The 18439-nt window shown below is 41.0% G+C and overlaps 1 protein-coding gene across 1 annotated transcript in view; it reads left to right on the plus strand.

Annotated features, from left to right (window-relative positions):
- Gabrb1 (gamma-aminobutyric acid type A receptor subunit beta1) overlaps positions 1 to 18439 on the plus strand; it is a 417219-nt gene that overhangs the window by 389392 nt on the left and 9388 nt on the right. The window contains exon 8 of the mRNA XM_028861997.2: positions 630 to 874. Coding sequence (XP_028717830.2) covers positions 630 to 874 — 245 coding nt within the window. The remainder of the gene's footprint in view (positions 1 to 629; positions 875 to 18439) is intronic.

Raw genomic sequence — 18439 nt, forward strand, 5'->3', positions numbered from 1 at the left:
GAGTCCTGGTATTAGGAGTTGCATTACAAACTTTCTCCACAAAATTTAGCTTCTTTTTGTATTTCTTAATTTTCCCAATCATTATCATTATCAACACAATATACTCCGTATGCTGTCAAACAAGCTGTATACTGTTAACACTGTTTAGATTGAACAAAGCAGGTAAAACATAACCTACACTGTGCTTGTAGGCATTAACTTTTTTTTTATCAAATCTAAAGGCTGATTTTTAATAAACCTTTTCCTGACATTAGGAAATGAATTTGTTACAGACTCAATTCATACATGAAAGTCAGACAATAACTTCTTAAGTTGGTTCTCACCTCCACCTTATTTTTGACAGTGGAATTTGTTCTGCTTTTCACAGCTTCTTTTCTTCTATGTGTGTGCTTATTTTTTTTAAATGTCATTAGCCCTCCATTATTTGTGCACTCTATGTCATGCCTTAGTAACAGAATCTAGAGAAAGCCTGCTATTTTGTCTTTAGAGATGCACGCACTCTGGTCGAGTGGCATAGCATGCTGCCTCCATTGTCGCAGGACATTAAGGGATGGCATTTGTCTTCTGGGCCTTGGAAAACAGGACTTCACAGAGGTGCCTTCAGCTAAGCTTCGGATTTCTGTTGGCAGGAATTACCACGGTGCTGACAATGACAACCATCAGCACTCACCTCAGGGAGACTCTGCCAAAGATCCCCTACGTCAAAGCGATTGACATCTACCTGATGGGCTGTTTCGTGTTCGTGTTCCTGGCTCTGCTGGAATATGCTTTTGTAAATTACATTTTCTTCGGGAAAGGCCCTCAGAAGAAGGGAGCAAGCAAACAAGACCAGAGTGCCAATGAAAAGAATAAACTGGAGATGAACAAAGTCCAGGTAATGTACTAAATGTTACTTATATCATCTCTATTCTTTTTATCAGTGATGGGGTGCCCGGGAATTTTTTAGTGGAAAAATATGTTTGTGAAGTGTTATTTGTTGTGATTAAAGCCAAACCATCTCCTCAATTTACAGATTTGAGAACAGTGGGTTAAAGAAATTAGACTAAAAACTGTATAAATTAAGAGCATGGGTATCAGTTGTTAATGATTGTAACAAAATAGCTGAAACAGACTGGTCTTATTTTTTAAAAGGCAGTTGTTTAGCACACCGTTTTGGAGGCTGGAAGTCTTAAGAGTATAATACAACCTCTACCACTATGGTTGGTGCTAAGTTGCATGTAGGACAAAGTGGCTATGTCACAAAGCAGAAAGCTAAACGGAAATTTGGGGCTCTCAAAACCCCTTCCAAGGACAGCACCTACAATTAACTATCCACCTCTCACTAGGCTGTAACTCTTAAAGATCTACCTCCCAACATTGTCACACTGAGAATGGAGTTTCCAACACATGAAAAATTGGGGGAATATGCTTAACCTATTCCTCAACTGCAGTGTACACCTATGACTGGGATTAGCCTAAAGTCCATTATGATTTATTCTAATCTATTTGTAAAGTTACACATGAAAGAATAACATGAACTCTGCTTGGTAAACAAAGGAGAGAACTCCAGTGAATATATTTAGACTCTGACCCTTAGTGGAACTGAAGTCATCCACAGAGTGGTTAAACCACAAGCTCAGATTCAACCATGAAAACAGCTGGAAGGGGAACTTACAAGCGCTTCTCACAGAAAACCGAACAAATGCAATGCCAAAATTAAAAAAAAAAAAAAACCAAAGTGTTTTAAATAAAGGCAGAGTAGTTTGTATCAAACTCTCTTATAGACAGAAGTTATGAAAACTGGCAGTTTTTTAATTCTGCTTAAAGACATACGTGACTGAAAACAAGCAAAAGATAGAAAAGAATAAGAGTGAGTTGTACTATGAGAGCCACAGGCCATAAGGCATACAGCTTTCCCCAGCAGAAAACTGGGGTTTTATTGGCTGAATGAGTCAAAGCATGGATGTTGATACGTTCAGGGTACCTGAAATTTCAGAAAGAAGTGAACAATAGCAGATACTCAAACTTTGAGTATCAAGTTCCTTTGAATGTGCAGGTAAGAGCCCAAGAATCCAAGATGGTCATTTCATGGTTAGTACTCAGTGTCAACTGCACAGGATGTGGACTCACCTAGGAGACTAGCCTCCAGGTGCACTTGAGAGAGATTATTTAGTTTGGGTTAGCCTCTGGATGTGCCTGTGAGAAATCATCAGTTAGGTTAATTGAGATTAGGTCAGAGGAAGACCCATCCTAAAGAGTGCAGCACCATTCTCTGGGTTTATGTCCTAATTTGCATAAAATAAGAAGCAGATAGCTGAAGAGAGAGCATCCATTGCTCTGACTGTAGATGGAGTATGACCAGGCACCTCAAGCATCTATCTCAGAGACTTACTGACCATGATGGACAATACTCTTAAATTTTTGGGCAAAGTAAATCCTTTCTCCCTTAAGTTGTTTTTCTTCACAGCAACAGAAAAGGTGGCTTGGCAACCTCAATGGAAAATACAGCTATAGACTACAAAGTAGAAGCCAAAAAGCAAAGTGAAACAGGTTTCAGCTGTTGTCCACAATGTGGAATTCAGTGGTTGAACTTAGAGTTTGTTTCTAGCCTACTCACATAGTAAACATATCAGACTTTTCATTAAATCTCCCAAACAATCATAATTTCGGAATGAAGTTTAAGTCAAAGCCCACCCCCACAGTGACACACTTCTTCCAACAAGACCACGCCTACTTCAACAAGGCCACACCTCTTAATAATGGTACTCCCTTTGGAGGCCATTTTCTTTCAAACTACCACACAGACCCACTCTAACAATACATCAAACCATGTTCCCACCTATTCTAGGTAATATGGTACTGATTAAAGTGCCTAAGAAAACAAAACCCAAAATTCTTCAGGGTTGATAAAACAATCCAAAGTCTCTATAATACATTCATCCCAAACATCTATTACATAGTAAAATATTAACATACCTGGACAGAAACAAGAAAATGATATCACAACCAAAAGCAGTATGACTTTAAGAATTCCAAGTGTTGACCTGAAAAGTAAGCACTATAGAATAACTGTAATTAATATGTTTTTAATGTCTGTAGGAAATGTAAGTGCCAGCCTAGAACAGAAAGCAACCAACATATTCTGAAATAGATGATGAGACAAGCTATAGTACATTCCTACCATAGAATACTGTTTTCATTAGGGTCTCTATTGCTGTGATAAAACACCATGACCAAAAACAACTTGGGGAGAAAAGGACTCATTTCGGCTTACATGTCCCAATTGAAACCATGAAATAGAAAGAATGTAAGTCACAGGCTTGAACATGCCATTCGATGGACTAATATTGGATTCTGTGGAGAAGAAGGGATTAGTTCCAGTTCCATTACTCGGGTTCTTACCATGGACACTGCCCTTTGGAGATGCCCGAACTGGAACATGAGTCAGCTTGTACTTACTTCCTCTCTTCACTGTTCCCATGGACTCCTTTATCTCTACTGTGCAGCTGCTGTAATAGCATGTGTTTGTGTAGTTATTCCTTAGCATTTTTCCTCTCGTTAGACTGTAGTTTACAATGACAGGCAACTGGACCTTTGTCCACTGTATTTACTATCATTTCCTCAATGGCTACAATGGGGTAGAAACCAAATAAGTATGTCTCAGTTGGATGAATGAGTGAATGAATGAATGAATGAAGTCTGATAGACCTTCTCCATTAAGAGTTTTCAGAGCTCATTCAAACTATTGAGTGACATGTCATAATTCTTTATAAATTCTTGCATCTTCATATGAAATGAGAAAAGGAGACAATCATCCACTTTAGCTTCTGCAGAAGGTTATCTTACCGTTTTAATTTTTTCACGTGTGTGTGTGTGTGTGTGTGTGTGTGTGTGTGTGTATGTGTGTGTGTATGTGTGTGTGTTGCTGGTGATTGAACTCAGGGTCTCTTGCATACTAGGCAATGAATTCCTGATTAATAATGTTCTTATCAAACATGCCTATGTGAACCTCTGGTATTCTTTCTAAATCACTGTGTCATATACTGTTAAAAATAACCTTCAAAGATGATTGGGCTAAGACTTTACTAACTTTGTTATATATAGATGGGATAATAGTTACACAGTGTCCTAGTTAGGGTTACTCTTGCTGTGATGAAATATCATGACCTAAAGCAACTTGGGGAGGAAAGGGTTTATTTATTGAAACATCGCTGTTCATCATCAAAGGAAGTCAGGACAGGAACTCAAACAGGGCAGCAACCTGGAGACAGGAGCTGATCTGGAGGTCACTGAGGGGATGCTGCTTACTGACTTGCTCCCCCTAGCTTGCTTAGCCTGCCTTCTTATAGAACACAGGAACACCTGCCCAGAGATGGCCCCACCCACAATTGGCTGTCCCTATGTCATCAATCACTAAGAAAACTGCCCTACAGGCTTGCCTACAGCCTGGGTTTTGTGGAGGCATTTTCTTAATTGAAGTTTCCTCCTTTCAGATGACTTTAGCTTGTGTCAGGTTGACATTAAACTCTCCAGCATATGTAGTGTCACCATCTCACGCAACTTGAAGTGATCCTGCAAATGCTTGGGTCTGGCAAATCAAAACCTCCTCATCTTCTCAGCTGGGGGCTCAGAGGGGCAATGTGCCCATAAGAAACGTCATCTGCTCAGCTTATCATCTCCAGATGTAAAATAATGTCTACTGTGCTATTTCAAAAACTGCTACACTGTGGTTAAATTTGAATTTGTAGAAATTATTGTATTTCCCCTTAATATGGTGGTTGGATGACCTTCCTTGTAAAAGTTCAACTTTTTTGCAAAAGTCCTTATAAAAAGTTCAACTAAATTGATATATGTCTAGTCTCCCAGATTTTTCATGTGAGAGAGCTCTAGGATTTGCCTTGGTATCCTGGAGTGTGGAATGACATTGTTCATTATTACACATTACTTTTGATGGCCTCAACTGGGCAGTTAGGTCAAGGGATATCCGGACTAATACCTCAGAAGTGCAGCCCCCGTATTGATTTATACCTTCCACCAGCTGCAGTGAAGCATTTTTTTATATGAGTGCAGATGCTGAATCCAGACATTATGAGAGTTTCAATCTCCAAGGTGATAAAGACTGTAGATTCATGAACCCCTTGGGCACCATTTGAAACGAGGGATGGTATTTAGAGTTTTGAAAGACAGATTTCACAGCACAACAAGACTTTAAGCAAGCTGCCTCTGGGATACTTCTAAACTAACCTGGAACTTTTTTAGTTGTATATACTGGCTACAGTGTCTGCTGTGTGCAAATGGATGAAATGGATGTAGGGGTGGTCTGTGACCAGAGACTACTGCAAGGCATTGTAAATCATGAAGAACACTGGGAGAATCTATGAAAGATTCATAACAAATGTGCAGTTGTAACCCCAAAGGTTAAGGTGGAGAACTTTCCTTTCTGTAATTAGATATCAGTTCTATGATCAGCCTCTTCTCCCTGATTTCCGTTCTTTGTGCTAAATCATCCAAACACTGCCAGGCAATGTTATGCATGTGAAGTAAGCTGTGTCCTGGACTGGTCTCCAAAATGCCTGTGAAGATGAATATTTCAAAGGTAAGAAGCTCCATGCTTGTGTCCAGGAACATGGTGGCCGGCTTTGGAACCTGGACCTCAGCACTCCTCAGCAGCATCTCCTTTCAAGGGGCCTGGAACATAGACCTTGTTGGATGAAACTCACTGTCTTGATTTAGGAGCTTGAACTCGACACTTTCCACTGACAAGCCTGTGACAACATTTGCTCATGAACTTTAAACTTCAGACTTTTGCCCAAATCCAGCTTGCATCACTTTTTTTTGATCCCTAAACATGTTTAAACCTATCACACCTCCAGAATTCCCAGGACTCCAACTGTTGCCAAGTTTTGTCCTTTTTCCTCCTCTTCCTCACTCCTTTATTTCTGGCTCCTCTTCCCGCTCCTCCTCGTTTCCTATCCTCTCTCTTTTCTAGTATCTATTTTCTTACTTCCCAAATAGCTAGGAATCTTTTGAGGAGTGAGACAGAAATCTAACTTAGAAACTACCCTCTGGTTCTAGTTTCTTGTGAGGCTCTTTGAGCAAACATTGTAAGTAGAAAGCCTCCGCTCTTAATCCTTTAATTCCAATTTCATTTACATCAGCATTGTTTTCAGTAGATCTTTCTCTCATGGTAACCCCAAAAGCTCTAGGTTTATAGTGTCAAGATTTATAACCCCAGCTCAGCCCATAAATTCGTTATAATGCCAAACCCAATAATGACAACTAAAAGAAATCCTAGGTTTGAGTCCGTTTTCTTTTTTCCAACTCACCTTTCCTTGTCATTCAGTCTTTTTAGTGAGTAAAATAGAAAACACTCAAGTGTGGGCAAACACACGCCTGTGGAGTCTAAAAGATACCACCAGGCCCACTCTAACCCTCCGCACCAAAGGAATGCCAGAGTGGCTGCATCAAAGGAAAGCAAGGTGGAGTTAGAAAGACCAAACCAACAGGCATCCCCCACAAACAACTAAAACTCTTGGATTGCGCTTGTAAAGTCCGGGCAGGGAGGATGTTAACACACAATGAAATAAAGGAGAATCAGATTTTTTTTTTTAACAATGTTCAAATTTGGTTCATGCAAACTCTTGGTTTGACCACTGAGACTGAAAGAGTTTAAAGAGAGGGTGGAAAGCTTGAGTCTGGGGCTCTTCTTCCTGCAGACATTAACTGAGTCCCTCCTGTAGGTCACCTCAGGTTCAGTTCTGGAAGGACCAGCAAGATATTCAGCGATGAGTTGCAGTTGTCTCCTGCCTATCTGAACTTACATTCTTTTGAGATCATTGAAAAATGTGTATAGAAGGGATAGAGAGACACTCAGCAGTTGACAGTACTTAATGCTCTTGCAGAGGAATCCGACTTGGTTTCCAGCACCCACACGATGGTCTCCAATCCTCTGTAACTCCCGTTTGATCTGATGCCCTCTTCTGGTCTCCATGGGCACCAGGTCCATAAACCACAGACAGACACACAGGCAAAACACTTATTCATGTAAGATAAAATAAATACATCTTTTTTTAAAGAAAATAAAATGTGTATAGAGCTATGTAAATGACCTGATAGAATGACAGCTAGTGCTGGTCACTGCAAAAAAAATTAAAAATAATAATAATGAGAACCCAGCCCTGTAATAATCTGAAGAATACTCCAGGAGAACATAATGGCAGGTAAATTGCCCTTCAGACTTAGAAAACTGAGTGGGAAAAGCCAGAGCTAGGCAGAGTGGTCCACAGATGCTTTCCCAACACTGGGGAGGCTGAATCAAAAGGATCCCAATTTTGAGGCCAGTTAGAATACACAGTAAGTCCCTGTCTCTCTCTCCCATGCACACACACACACACACACACACACACACACACACACACACACACACAAAGTCCTGAGCAAAATGCCCAAGGGAAACAGCAGTGAGAATGGGGACTGCATACATGATGTTTGTGGACTACGATGACATTTTTAGATTTCATTCTATGGCTTGGGAAATGGCTAAAAACAGACTTGAACAGAGAAGGCATCATCTGCTTTACGCCTTAGAGAATCACTCTGGCTGCTGTGCACAGAAGAAGCAGGAGGACCACATTGCTCGAAAAAGGAAGATCAATTATTAGGCCATAGCAGAGGATGATGGTCAGAATGAAGACATGGTTTTTTGTTTGTTTGTTTGTTTTTCTGTTTTTCAGAGCTGAGGACCAAACCCAGGGCCTTGCGCTTGCTAGGCAAGCACTCTACCACTGAGCTAAATCCCCAACCCTGAAGACATGTTTAAGTGGAGCCATTGGCCTTGTTAGTTCTCACAAGGAGAGAATTGTGGAAGGGAACTTAAAATGATATTTTCTGCCTGGGCAATGTTTTAGAAATGCCCAGTAACCTCATTTTGTCTTCATTATTTTTTCTATTTCCTGGAAGTAAACATATTTAAAAAGGATATTTAAAGAATGTGTATTTGTTGACATATATGTAGGTTTATGCTTAACCACCTGCCCTTTCTCGAAGTGATGATAAAGTGTTTGTTTTTGACAGTACTTGTCAGTACATACAAAGAAATGAAAAACCATAAGCAAAGCTCCCAACAACCCAAACCCAGGCCCCCCAAAAAAGAAATTCCAGGCCAAGGGATCAGATTTGGCAAACATGGTGAGGGCAGATGATATGGTGAAGAGTCTGAAAATGTGGCACATCCTAGGAGAGGGAGAAGTACGTAGTGGCTGTGGCCTTCCAGGCTGTCCGTGGCAATGTATAGAGGCCAGCATTCACCCAGACAGCTTCTTCAGATAGACTGTGGGCTTCTCGAGAACAATGAATTAGCAGCCAGTACCACTGTGCTATCTTCCCGGTCTGCAATTCAGAATCACTTAGTGTATGTGAATCTTTGGTTATTGGCCAGGAAGAAGGAAATAGCATCCTGTTTGCAGCATGAATTGAGCCTGGAGGTATGCCTCAACAAGGCTTTAAAGCTGCCACCACTAACAAGAATGTATTTTATTTCAATTTCACTGAAATGAGTTCTGCTATGTTTACATATTGAAAATATCCAGAATGGTTAAATGCAATCAGTGGTAACATTCTTTTTTTTACAATGGGAAATGGAAAAGGTAGAAAGAGTAAGATAGAGGCTGAGGCATGCTAGAAGTAAGTTGGTACATTGGTTTATTGTTTCTGTAGAGAGACACAGCTGTCCATCTTGCTGGTCCCTGGACCACTGTCCTTTTAGGCCCATGCTTGGGATTTTTGTGCATACCCTTTTTTATTATTCGGGATTCTCCAGAAAAATAGGGCCAATCCAATAGCACCAACAGCATGTAACAAGGTCTATATCTAAGGACTTTTCTTGGGCAGTTGGGGAGCTGTGGAGTCTGAATTCTGTAGAGCAAGTTTCAGGCTAGAAACTGAGCTAAACTTGATCACAAATCTGTATAACTGTCTGGAATCATGGACACAGTTTTGAGTCACACTTTCTTTTTCTCCAGGAATCCTGTGTTTACCCTGAAGTGATCATTTAGGGCCACTAGCATCATCAAGTACTATTACCTTCAATTACAATAACTAATTGTGTCAGTCACATCTGCAAAATAACTTCACTATGATGTCAAAACTAATGCCAACTTGGCATGCGAAATTAATGGCTGTACAGTTGTAACTACCAATGCTGACATTTACTTGTTCATTCATTCGGTCTCTTTATTGTTCCAAGCCCCTTTCTCAGTTTGAACAAGACAAAGTCTGCATTACTGAGGGAAATTCTAATGAAGTACTCAAGGGGAAAAAAAACAGAAAATAGTACTACTCTGGCCTTTTTGAAATTAAGAGGCCTTTAAATATTGATACAGAGGATGCTGTGGGCTGTTCTGTAGTTAATTACAGAAGAACATAGGAAAATGTAATTCATTTTGAATTTTCACTTTTTTTGAAGAAATATGAGCAGGACTATAAGGAAAACAATGCAAAATTCACCCAGTTGGTATGATGGTTACACATTCTAAATCTAAATACAATGAAGTATATGATAGATAGATAGATAGATAGATAGATAGATAGATAGATAGATAGATGTAAATGGAGAGGTATATGAATAGATAGATGATAGATAGATAGATAGATAGATAGATAGATAGATAGATAGATAGATAGATAGATAGATAATGCATGGATGATAGGAACTGATAGATAGTTTATTTCTTTATATTGATTTTTAAACAAATTGATGCTGGGAGAGAAAAACATTGCTTCTTATCCTTCTTGAGAACATAAGGGTATAAGGCCTACTACTTTAGGAACCTTGTCTGCACCAAGGGGTGGTGGCGCACGCCTTTCATCCTAGCACTTAGAAGGCAGAGGCAGGCGGATCTCTGTGAGTTTGGGGCCAGCCTGGTCTACAAAGTTTGTTCCAGGACAGCCACAGCAGTTACACAGAGAAACCCTGTCTCAAGAAAAAAAGAAAGGAAGGAAGGAAGGAAGGAAGGAAGGAAGGAAGGAAGGAAGGAAGAAAGGAAGGGAGAGAGGGAGGAAGGGAAGGAGGAAGAGCCCTGTCTGTTTGGTTCACCACTATCCGCCCAGAGTCAGAATTTACAAGCAACGTGTTTACAACCTCTGTGCTGCAGGAAGGATGGAGAGAGACCAGCAACCAAAAGCCAGGTATCTCTTCCTCCTATGGCTCTCCCTCATATGTGAGCCCTTCCACTCATTTGTGGTCAGCTGCTAGACAAGGCCAACTAACATAATCATCTGGGAGGAAGGTGACGGAAAGACCCCGAGTCACAACACAGCAACCACAAAAAGGACAGTCAGAAAGAGCACTGAATGCCTGCACTTAACGGAGGTGACACCATTTGTCCAGTAAAAGATTTGCAGCCAGTTCCAGGAGGGAGGGAACTTCAGTGTTTGCATGGGAGAATACAATACCGAGGGTTTTATTCATTGAGATCCTTCCACTTCCAAAACGAGGGACATAATGTCCTACAGCAGTGTCTGGCACCGTGCCTGAAGCTCAGCAGGCACTCTAGAAACCTTTGCTGGATAAGTGGGGAAGGTGAACGAATGAGCACTTTAACTGTTTATCCATGTTCCTCTTAAAATTACCCCCTGCATCACAGAATATGTGCCCAGGTAGTAAAGAGTGAAGTACCAGCCAGCCCTCGGGGCTGCATGTCTACAGCGGCATCCTCTGCTCCCCCACCTTCACCATGTAAACTGTGCTTTTAGATGACCTGTCTGAAGTAGAAGAAAGAGGGATTGCCTACACATCCTCCTGAAGCCCCAGTAATAATGCTCATTTCCTATAGATTTAGATTTGATGATGCTCTAAACACAATAAAAAAAAATCAATAAATAATTTTGGAGACAAACAGGTAGTACAGTGCAGCCATTCCCTGAATCCAGCTCATCTTGAAGTCACTGGAATCCATGAGCAACCGATACACACAGGAGTATCGGGATGCTCTATGCAGATCCTTACCACTGCAGTTCCACATTGCACCCTCACTGTGAACAAATCAAAGGGAGGGGAAAACCTAGAAGAGGCCAAGCTATGTTGGCCTGTTCTTTCTAAATATGCCCAGGAGATGATCAGCACAGGTCAGTGAGAAGAGATGGGCAGCTGGGCATGATCCTGTTCCACTTGTGCCTGGAAATAAATACAGGAATCTCCTTCCTCTAGAGTAATTTGAAGAGTGAGCTACGGTTATCCTACTAAACAGTTATGTCACCTTCTGTTTTGGAACATCTAACAGTCCTCATTTCCATAGAGATCCATTCTCTTTGCTTTAATTCCGTCTCATTCAAGGTTTAAAAATCTGTTTTAACTGAGTCGTGCTCCACTCAGATGATGATCCCACATTAACTGGGCAGCCTTTGTCCAGTACATATTAGACAAGTCACAGTGCTCCTTCTTGATGTGTCTGAAGAGGTGAAAAATCAATAGACATTTTCCTTGTGGATCTTATTTTTGGGGGAGCTGCATTATTGCTGCATGAACAGGCCATCTAACACACACTCACACACACACACACAAAGGCATACACACATGCATGATTACACACACAGAGTCTATAACATCAGTTTTTACAATAACCCTATTCTAGTAGGAAAGTTACTGGAAATATAAAAGGATTTTTATATGGCTCTTATTAAATTTTCCTCAAAAAGAACACTGTACCATTGATTTAAAAATTAAGCAATGCAATCAACTTTCATAGAAAGTTCTAGAGCTGGATTCATTGTTTTATGTGTCGAAACACCACTTGAAACTATGGTTTCTAACTCAACAACTGAGACTGCTTTAAAAGATGTACTACCCTCACGAAGGCTTTAGAGGTCTTCGTACATGCACTAGGTTAAGTAAAATATAATAAGATGCACTCTGACTTCTGTTTAATGAGAAGCACCTGCATGCATCCCTGGCTAATTCTGGTGTCTTTAAACTTGTTTATTTAGCTACTCATAATAATTTAACTTCACAATGTATACAATATAGATGAGGGATTCAGATTTACAAGTTTTGTTTTTTACAATGTTATATTACAATGTTATACTCCATAGTCACTGTCAAAGACTAGAAACACATCCGTTAGATTACCTCTGGAAAATCATCCATTTATACATGAGAATGCTGAAATCTTCACTAAGCCAAGGTCATTGAATATCAGTTAATAAAAAAAAATCAGGAGGAAAACACAGCTTCCAACCCGCAGCCCCTTGTCTTGCCATCTCTACACCCTTCCAGACTCAATTCTGGCCACTGCTTTCAAGAAGCTTCCTGTAACTAGCAATAATTTCTCCTTGTGATGAAACCATCAGCATTTGATGGAAAGCATGCCCTCATGTTTCCCAATATCAACAATGCACCTCAGTGAGATACGTGACTTAACAATCTGTGGTTCATGTTTTTTTTTCATGAGTACTTCAAACCTAGAAGCCATATGTTCCATTCTTCATCTTCTAAAGTATAGATCCTTATCACTTCAGCTCCTCAGCGTTGGTAAAGGACTTCCTTAGGAATGACTTTCCCAAATTCCAACTCACTCTACGTGGTGTGAACACACACACCATAGGCTAGAGCTGCATCCCGCTCAGGCAAAGGGAAACATTAACACATCCTTCTGTCAGATGTCACTGTCGCTGAGAGTCCCCTTCCCAGCCCTGCATGTGTGAACTTTCCAGTTTAGAAGGTATTCTGCTATCGTCCACCACCTTTGGCTTTCTCACTTCCTGGAAATCTGCCTGTATCCTCCAATCCTTGCCACATCAGCTGTTTTGACATCCTATCTTGACATGTTAGTCAATGATCTGTTTCTTAAACTACAAACTTTAAATTTTTTAATTGTTTATATGTGGCTTGAGTTAGGGGAGTACATGTGAGTATCGCAAGTGCCCACAGGGGCCAGAATAGAGCATTGGATGGATTCCCAGGAGCTGGAGTTGTAGGAGGTTGTGAGCCACCTGCCCTGGGTATTGGCAGCTGAACACTTGCAGTAAGTGGTCTTAACTGCTGAGCTATCTTTCCAGATCCTTGAACTATAAACTTTTGATAAAGTCAATTCATATGAACTGCCTGAACCTTGTGGCCACCAATTTAGTCCTCAATCCTTTGCACCTAGATTCTGATCCACCTTATTTCTAAGACCAAAATGACCTCACTGATAAATCCATGAGCCTTTTCTACAATATCCTTCCCCCTGTTCTCTCCGAAACACTGGGGACCATATTCCTCTTTTGGCTACCTCTTCCTCTCCATCTGAGTTTCCTATCATCCCTTTCTCTCATTCTTTGCTTCCCTCTCTCATATATCAGAGTTTTTTTTTCATGTATTCCATATCTGTTTCCCCAAACACACACACACACACACACACACACACACACACTCATACACATGCAAACACACACGCACACACACTCATACACATCACACACTCATACACATGCAAAAACATACGCGCGCGCGTGCACACACACACATCATATACACATACATTCTCATTCTCTCTCTCCTCTCTCTCTCCTCTTTCTCTCTCTCTCTCTCTCTCTCTCTCTCACACACACACACACACACACACACTCATTCACACTCACACTTATACATATACCTCAGTTTCAGTCACATTATTCTAGCCATCTCCACACAGCAAACACCATTTGGCTACCTAATGTGTGACACACCTTGATCAAAATATCCCATTTTTTTTCTTTGTCCCTCAGATTCTCAAAACAATGAACTCCCCACATCTTCTAATGACCATTCTCAAATCAACAAGCTAAAAGTTTCTAGACAGCCTGCACTCTGCCCTATAAATAATGATCAGGTCAGTTCTCCTGGGTTTTGATACTCTTCCATAGATCCTTCTATGGAATCCTTCTTCCTTTCCCTTCTGTCGTACTGCCCTAGTGCTGGCCCTCCTCATCCTCCCCATCATCTCTACACTCCCGAGTAAGAAATAGGACTTATACTTAAGAATACATATCAACATTCCATAGAAATATTTTATAAAGAACAAGTGAAGAAAAGGGGCAAGCATGACATAGATGTGGTCATTTGGCCTGAAGAACAATTTCTACAGGACCAAGCCAACTTTATGTGCAGTCATCAAATACAAAGCTAGGTTCTTGGGTTCTCTGGCCAAGAATGCCTTCTGGCAACAAAGAGATGCATATCTGTCATCCACCACTGAGCTGTGGTGTAATTTTTAGATATTTACTCCCCTACAGTGCTCACCTCTTCCTAACTTCACTCAGTTACATTTAGTCACTTGCCTCTAGCCCTTCCTGTTTCTTGGTCTTTGTAGCTACATGGGTTTGGAAACTCCACTCTAAAAGTTGGTGCTAATGTTTTGTCTATTGTAAGGATTCTAATCATGGGCAGCATACATCCTGATACACTATGTCAGACACATTAGTAAGCACTCACATGTTTGGATAAAGCTCTTGAATTTACTATTATCAAGAAAAATACAGAGGTACACAAAGAAACAAGAATTTAATTTAAGCTTTGACGATAACAAATGCATTTGATTAATATACAAATAAAAGAGAAACAATATTTGATACAAAAAACATTCCATATTTGATGCTCTTTTTATATTTATATTTTTATATTTTCTTTAATCTCTGACAGTTCACTTAATCTTTCTGAGACTCGATTTCACCACTGGATGAAGTAAGATAATATAATGTGTTTCATGGTGCTCTGCTGAAAATAATGGATAAATTACAGAGTACAATTTAAAAATATTAATTATTAACAAACAAAAGCTCCTGAAATAAACAAATCAATGTATAGAGCCAGGGCATAGTGGATCTTCCACTTAGAATGTAACAAACTGCTTAATATAGGAACAAATGGTAGATAAGAATGGGGGGAGGGGAAGAGATACAGGAACACAATGGTAGACAAGAATGGGGAGAAAGAGCTACAGGCCAGATCCAGCCACTGCTTCTCTTTATTGTCAACTCAATGTTGGAAGCTATCTACTGCACCACTGAATTCACCACTGGATGTGGCAAAACCCAAGTAGAAAGACACAAGCTTTAAATCAGCTCAGCATGGACTCTAACACTAAACATTAATCAGTTTGTTAATAATTCTAAATTTCAGCTTCCTTATCTATAAAACAAAGGTGGCATAGCGTGGAAATCGTTTTAAACAGTGAAATGAACACATGCAAATAACACATATGAAGCGTGCACTATTATTCTAGGCACACAGCAGACACTCTTCTACACCACCCTGTGATTAGCACCATCGTATGCCATTCTCCGACCGTGCTTTCTGTCTGCTTGCCTTTTCCTCCTCTGTGCTCGTCTCTTTCTTCTTCATGGGACTCTTTTGCCTCTCTGCCTATCTCCGCACTTTCAACGTGTGTTTACTGAGATTACTCTCACTTGGAAGCATATACTATAAGCCAAGCACGTTAGCTTTATTTAAATGCAGCTGCCCTGTGCCTTTTAAAGCACTTCAAATTTATGTGCCAGTAAGCAGCACTCCTCCATGGTCTCTACTTCGGTTCTCACCTCCAGGCCTCTGCATAGAGTTCTTCCCCCTAAATCTCCTCATGATAAACTGAAAGCTGAAATAAAAACTTCCCTCCCCAAAGTTGCTTTATCATAGCAACAAAAAGCAAACCAGTGTAGAAATCGGCACCAGAGAATGTGGTACAGCTGTAACCGGCCTAACCATATTGGTTCTTTGAAGATTGGAGGTGATTTTTTGGGGGTGGAAACTGTAGGTTTGAAAAACCATTGAATGTTTGGTTCAACCAACATAATGGGTTGTTCTGTAGGAGCTTGGAAGATGAGAGTGTTGAAAGAGATGCAAAAAAATGGAGGCCTGGCTTGGGAAATTTCAGAGGCAATGAAGGACTCTATCATGGCTGCTCGTATGATATCTTGAGTTGAGAATCTGTGCTTTCTTGTCAGCTGGGGCTGAAGAGAAGAAGCTCTCGTTAACCAGAGACCATCACTGAAGTGAAACCTTTGCTGTAGTAGGACAATTGATGTGGCTAGCTAGGACTGAGAAACCAGCTGTAGCTGAGGAAAGACCAGTCTGGTTGAGGTAAAATCTGCAAGGGAGTGTCTCCTTAGGGTCATCACGCAGAAGCTGTGATCCACAGGGGTCAATGATGCATCACATGCTCATAGCCAAATCTGGTAGTGTACAAGAGTGCCCACATGTCTGTTACTGGTTTTGGTAGCATGAATGCTGTAGGACTGAGGGAGTCACAGTGAGAAGCTGAGGCTTGGCACTGTGAGGGGCAAAGAGAGGCCAAAGACACCATTGGTAAAATGACAACCTCAATGGCAGTGGAAACCCTAGGACTAAAAGGGTAGTGGAGAGAAGCTAAGGGTTGGCACTGGGTGGCAGAGTTGGAGGCCTTGAAGAGAGGCCAAGAGAGGCCATTGGTGAGAGTGCAGCCTCAGCATCTTGTAGATGCCAAGACCATGTGATAGCCACAAAGAACAGCCGCAGATGTGGAGTGAGCAGGGCTGAGCCTACATGACAGGGTGTGTGTAGGGTTGTGTTGTGGAGACCAACACCAGGGAAGTGAAGCTGCCTAAGCCCTTTACAGCCCAGAGGATTTTGGGACCTTGAGCTAGTTATACTGTTGAATTTTAGTTTTGCTTTGGTTTTATTGTAACTATGCCCTGGTTCTTCCCTCTTGGAATAGAAGTATTTAACTTGTTTGTTTGTTTGTTTTTAATTTTGTAGAAACCCATAGTTGAGAGACTTTGGATTTGTGAAGAGTTTTTAAAGAGAACTTGGTCTTTTAAAATGCTTAAATTTTTAAAGACTCTGGGATTTTTAAAGTTATATTATGTTTTCTACTGTGATAGTAACAAGGGACCTTGGGGATATACAGGAAAGGAAAGGTTATTGACTTAGGAGTGATTTGCTTGTCAGGGTGACAAGGGGTCAGTTGTGCTGGCTAGTTTTTCATCAGCTTGACACTAGCTGAACTCATCTGAAAAGAAGAAAAGTCAACTGAGAAGATGCCTACCAGACTGACCTATAGGCAAGTCTTGGGTTGGGGGGTGTGTGCATTTTCTTGATTAATGATTGATGTGGGAGGGCCTAGCCCACTGTGAGTGGTACCACTCTTGGAAGGTAGTCCTCGGTTATATAAAAAGCCAAACTGAGAGAGCCAGGGGGAGTAAGCCAGCAAGCAGTTAGCTTCAGTTCCTGGTTCCGGTCCTGCCCTGCTTAAGTTCCTGCTCTGACTTCCTTTCATGATGGACTGCAGCCTGGGAGTTGCAAGATTAAATAAACCCTTTCCTCCTCCACGTTACCTCTGGACACGGTGTTTTCTCACAGCAACAGGAAGCAAATGGGCACAAAAGATACAGCTGCTTGGGTATTACGGTCAACTTGACATAACCGAGAGTCACCTGGGAAAAAGGAACAACTGGGGAATCGCCCAGTTCAGACCTGCCTGTATTGTTGCCCGGGAAGGCATTGTTTTGATAGGTAGTTTGTGTGAGAGAGCCTGGCCCACTGTGGATAACACCATGCCTCGGCAGGTCGACCTCAGCTATACAAGAAAACCAGCTGATCAAGTCAGAAAGAGAGCCAGGAAGCAGGGTTCCTCCATGGTTCTTTTCTCCAAGTTTCTACTTAATTTCCTGCATAACTTCCCTCAATGATGGATTATAATCTAGAATTGAAGCTAAATAAACCTTTTCCTTCCCAAGTTGTTTTTGGTCAAAGGGTTTTATAACAGCAACAGAAATCAAATTAGAACAAGAAAGGTGTGGTGAAATTGTGTTCCCCAAAAATTGTGCATCCTAATATACTTATCTGGGGTCAGAGAACAGAACAGCCACTAGATATAGAGGCCAGAAAATGGTGGCACACACACCTTTAATCCTAGTATTCTAGAGGCAGAGATCCATGTGGATCTCTGTAAGTTCAAAGCCACACTGGAAACCACCAGGCATGGTGACACACACCTTTAATCCCAGGAAGTGATGGCAGGAAGCAGAAGGTATTTAAGGCGTGAGGACGAGGAACTAGGCCTGGTTAAGCTTTTAGGCTTTTGAGCAGCAGTTCAGCTGAGATTCATTCTGGATGAGGACTCAGAGGCTTCCATTCTAAGGAGACAGGATCAGTTGAGAAACTGTCAAGGTGAGGAAGCTATGGCTTGTTCTGCTTCTCTGATCTTCCGGCATTCACCCCAATACCTAGCTCCAGGTTTGTTTTTATTAATAAGACCTTTTAAGATTCATGCTACAAAAAGGTAGACAGGTGGTTAACGGTAGAAGATAAATAATAGATGTGTGTGTGTGTGTGTGTGTGTGAGAGAGAGAGAGAGAGAGAGAGAGAGAGAGAGAGAGAGAGAGAGAGAGAGAGGATAGATAAATAGAGATTATGTTTACAGATAGATGATACAGATGGATGGTACATAGGTAATTGATAGAAGTAGGC

The sequence above is a fragment of the Peromyscus leucopus genome, chromosome 10 (genome assembly GCF_004664715.2).
Source record: "Peromyscus leucopus breed LL Stock chromosome 10, UCI_PerLeu_2.1, whole genome shotgun sequence".
NCBI lineage: Eukaryota > Metazoa > Chordata > Mammalia > Rodentia > Cricetidae > Peromyscus > Peromyscus leucopus.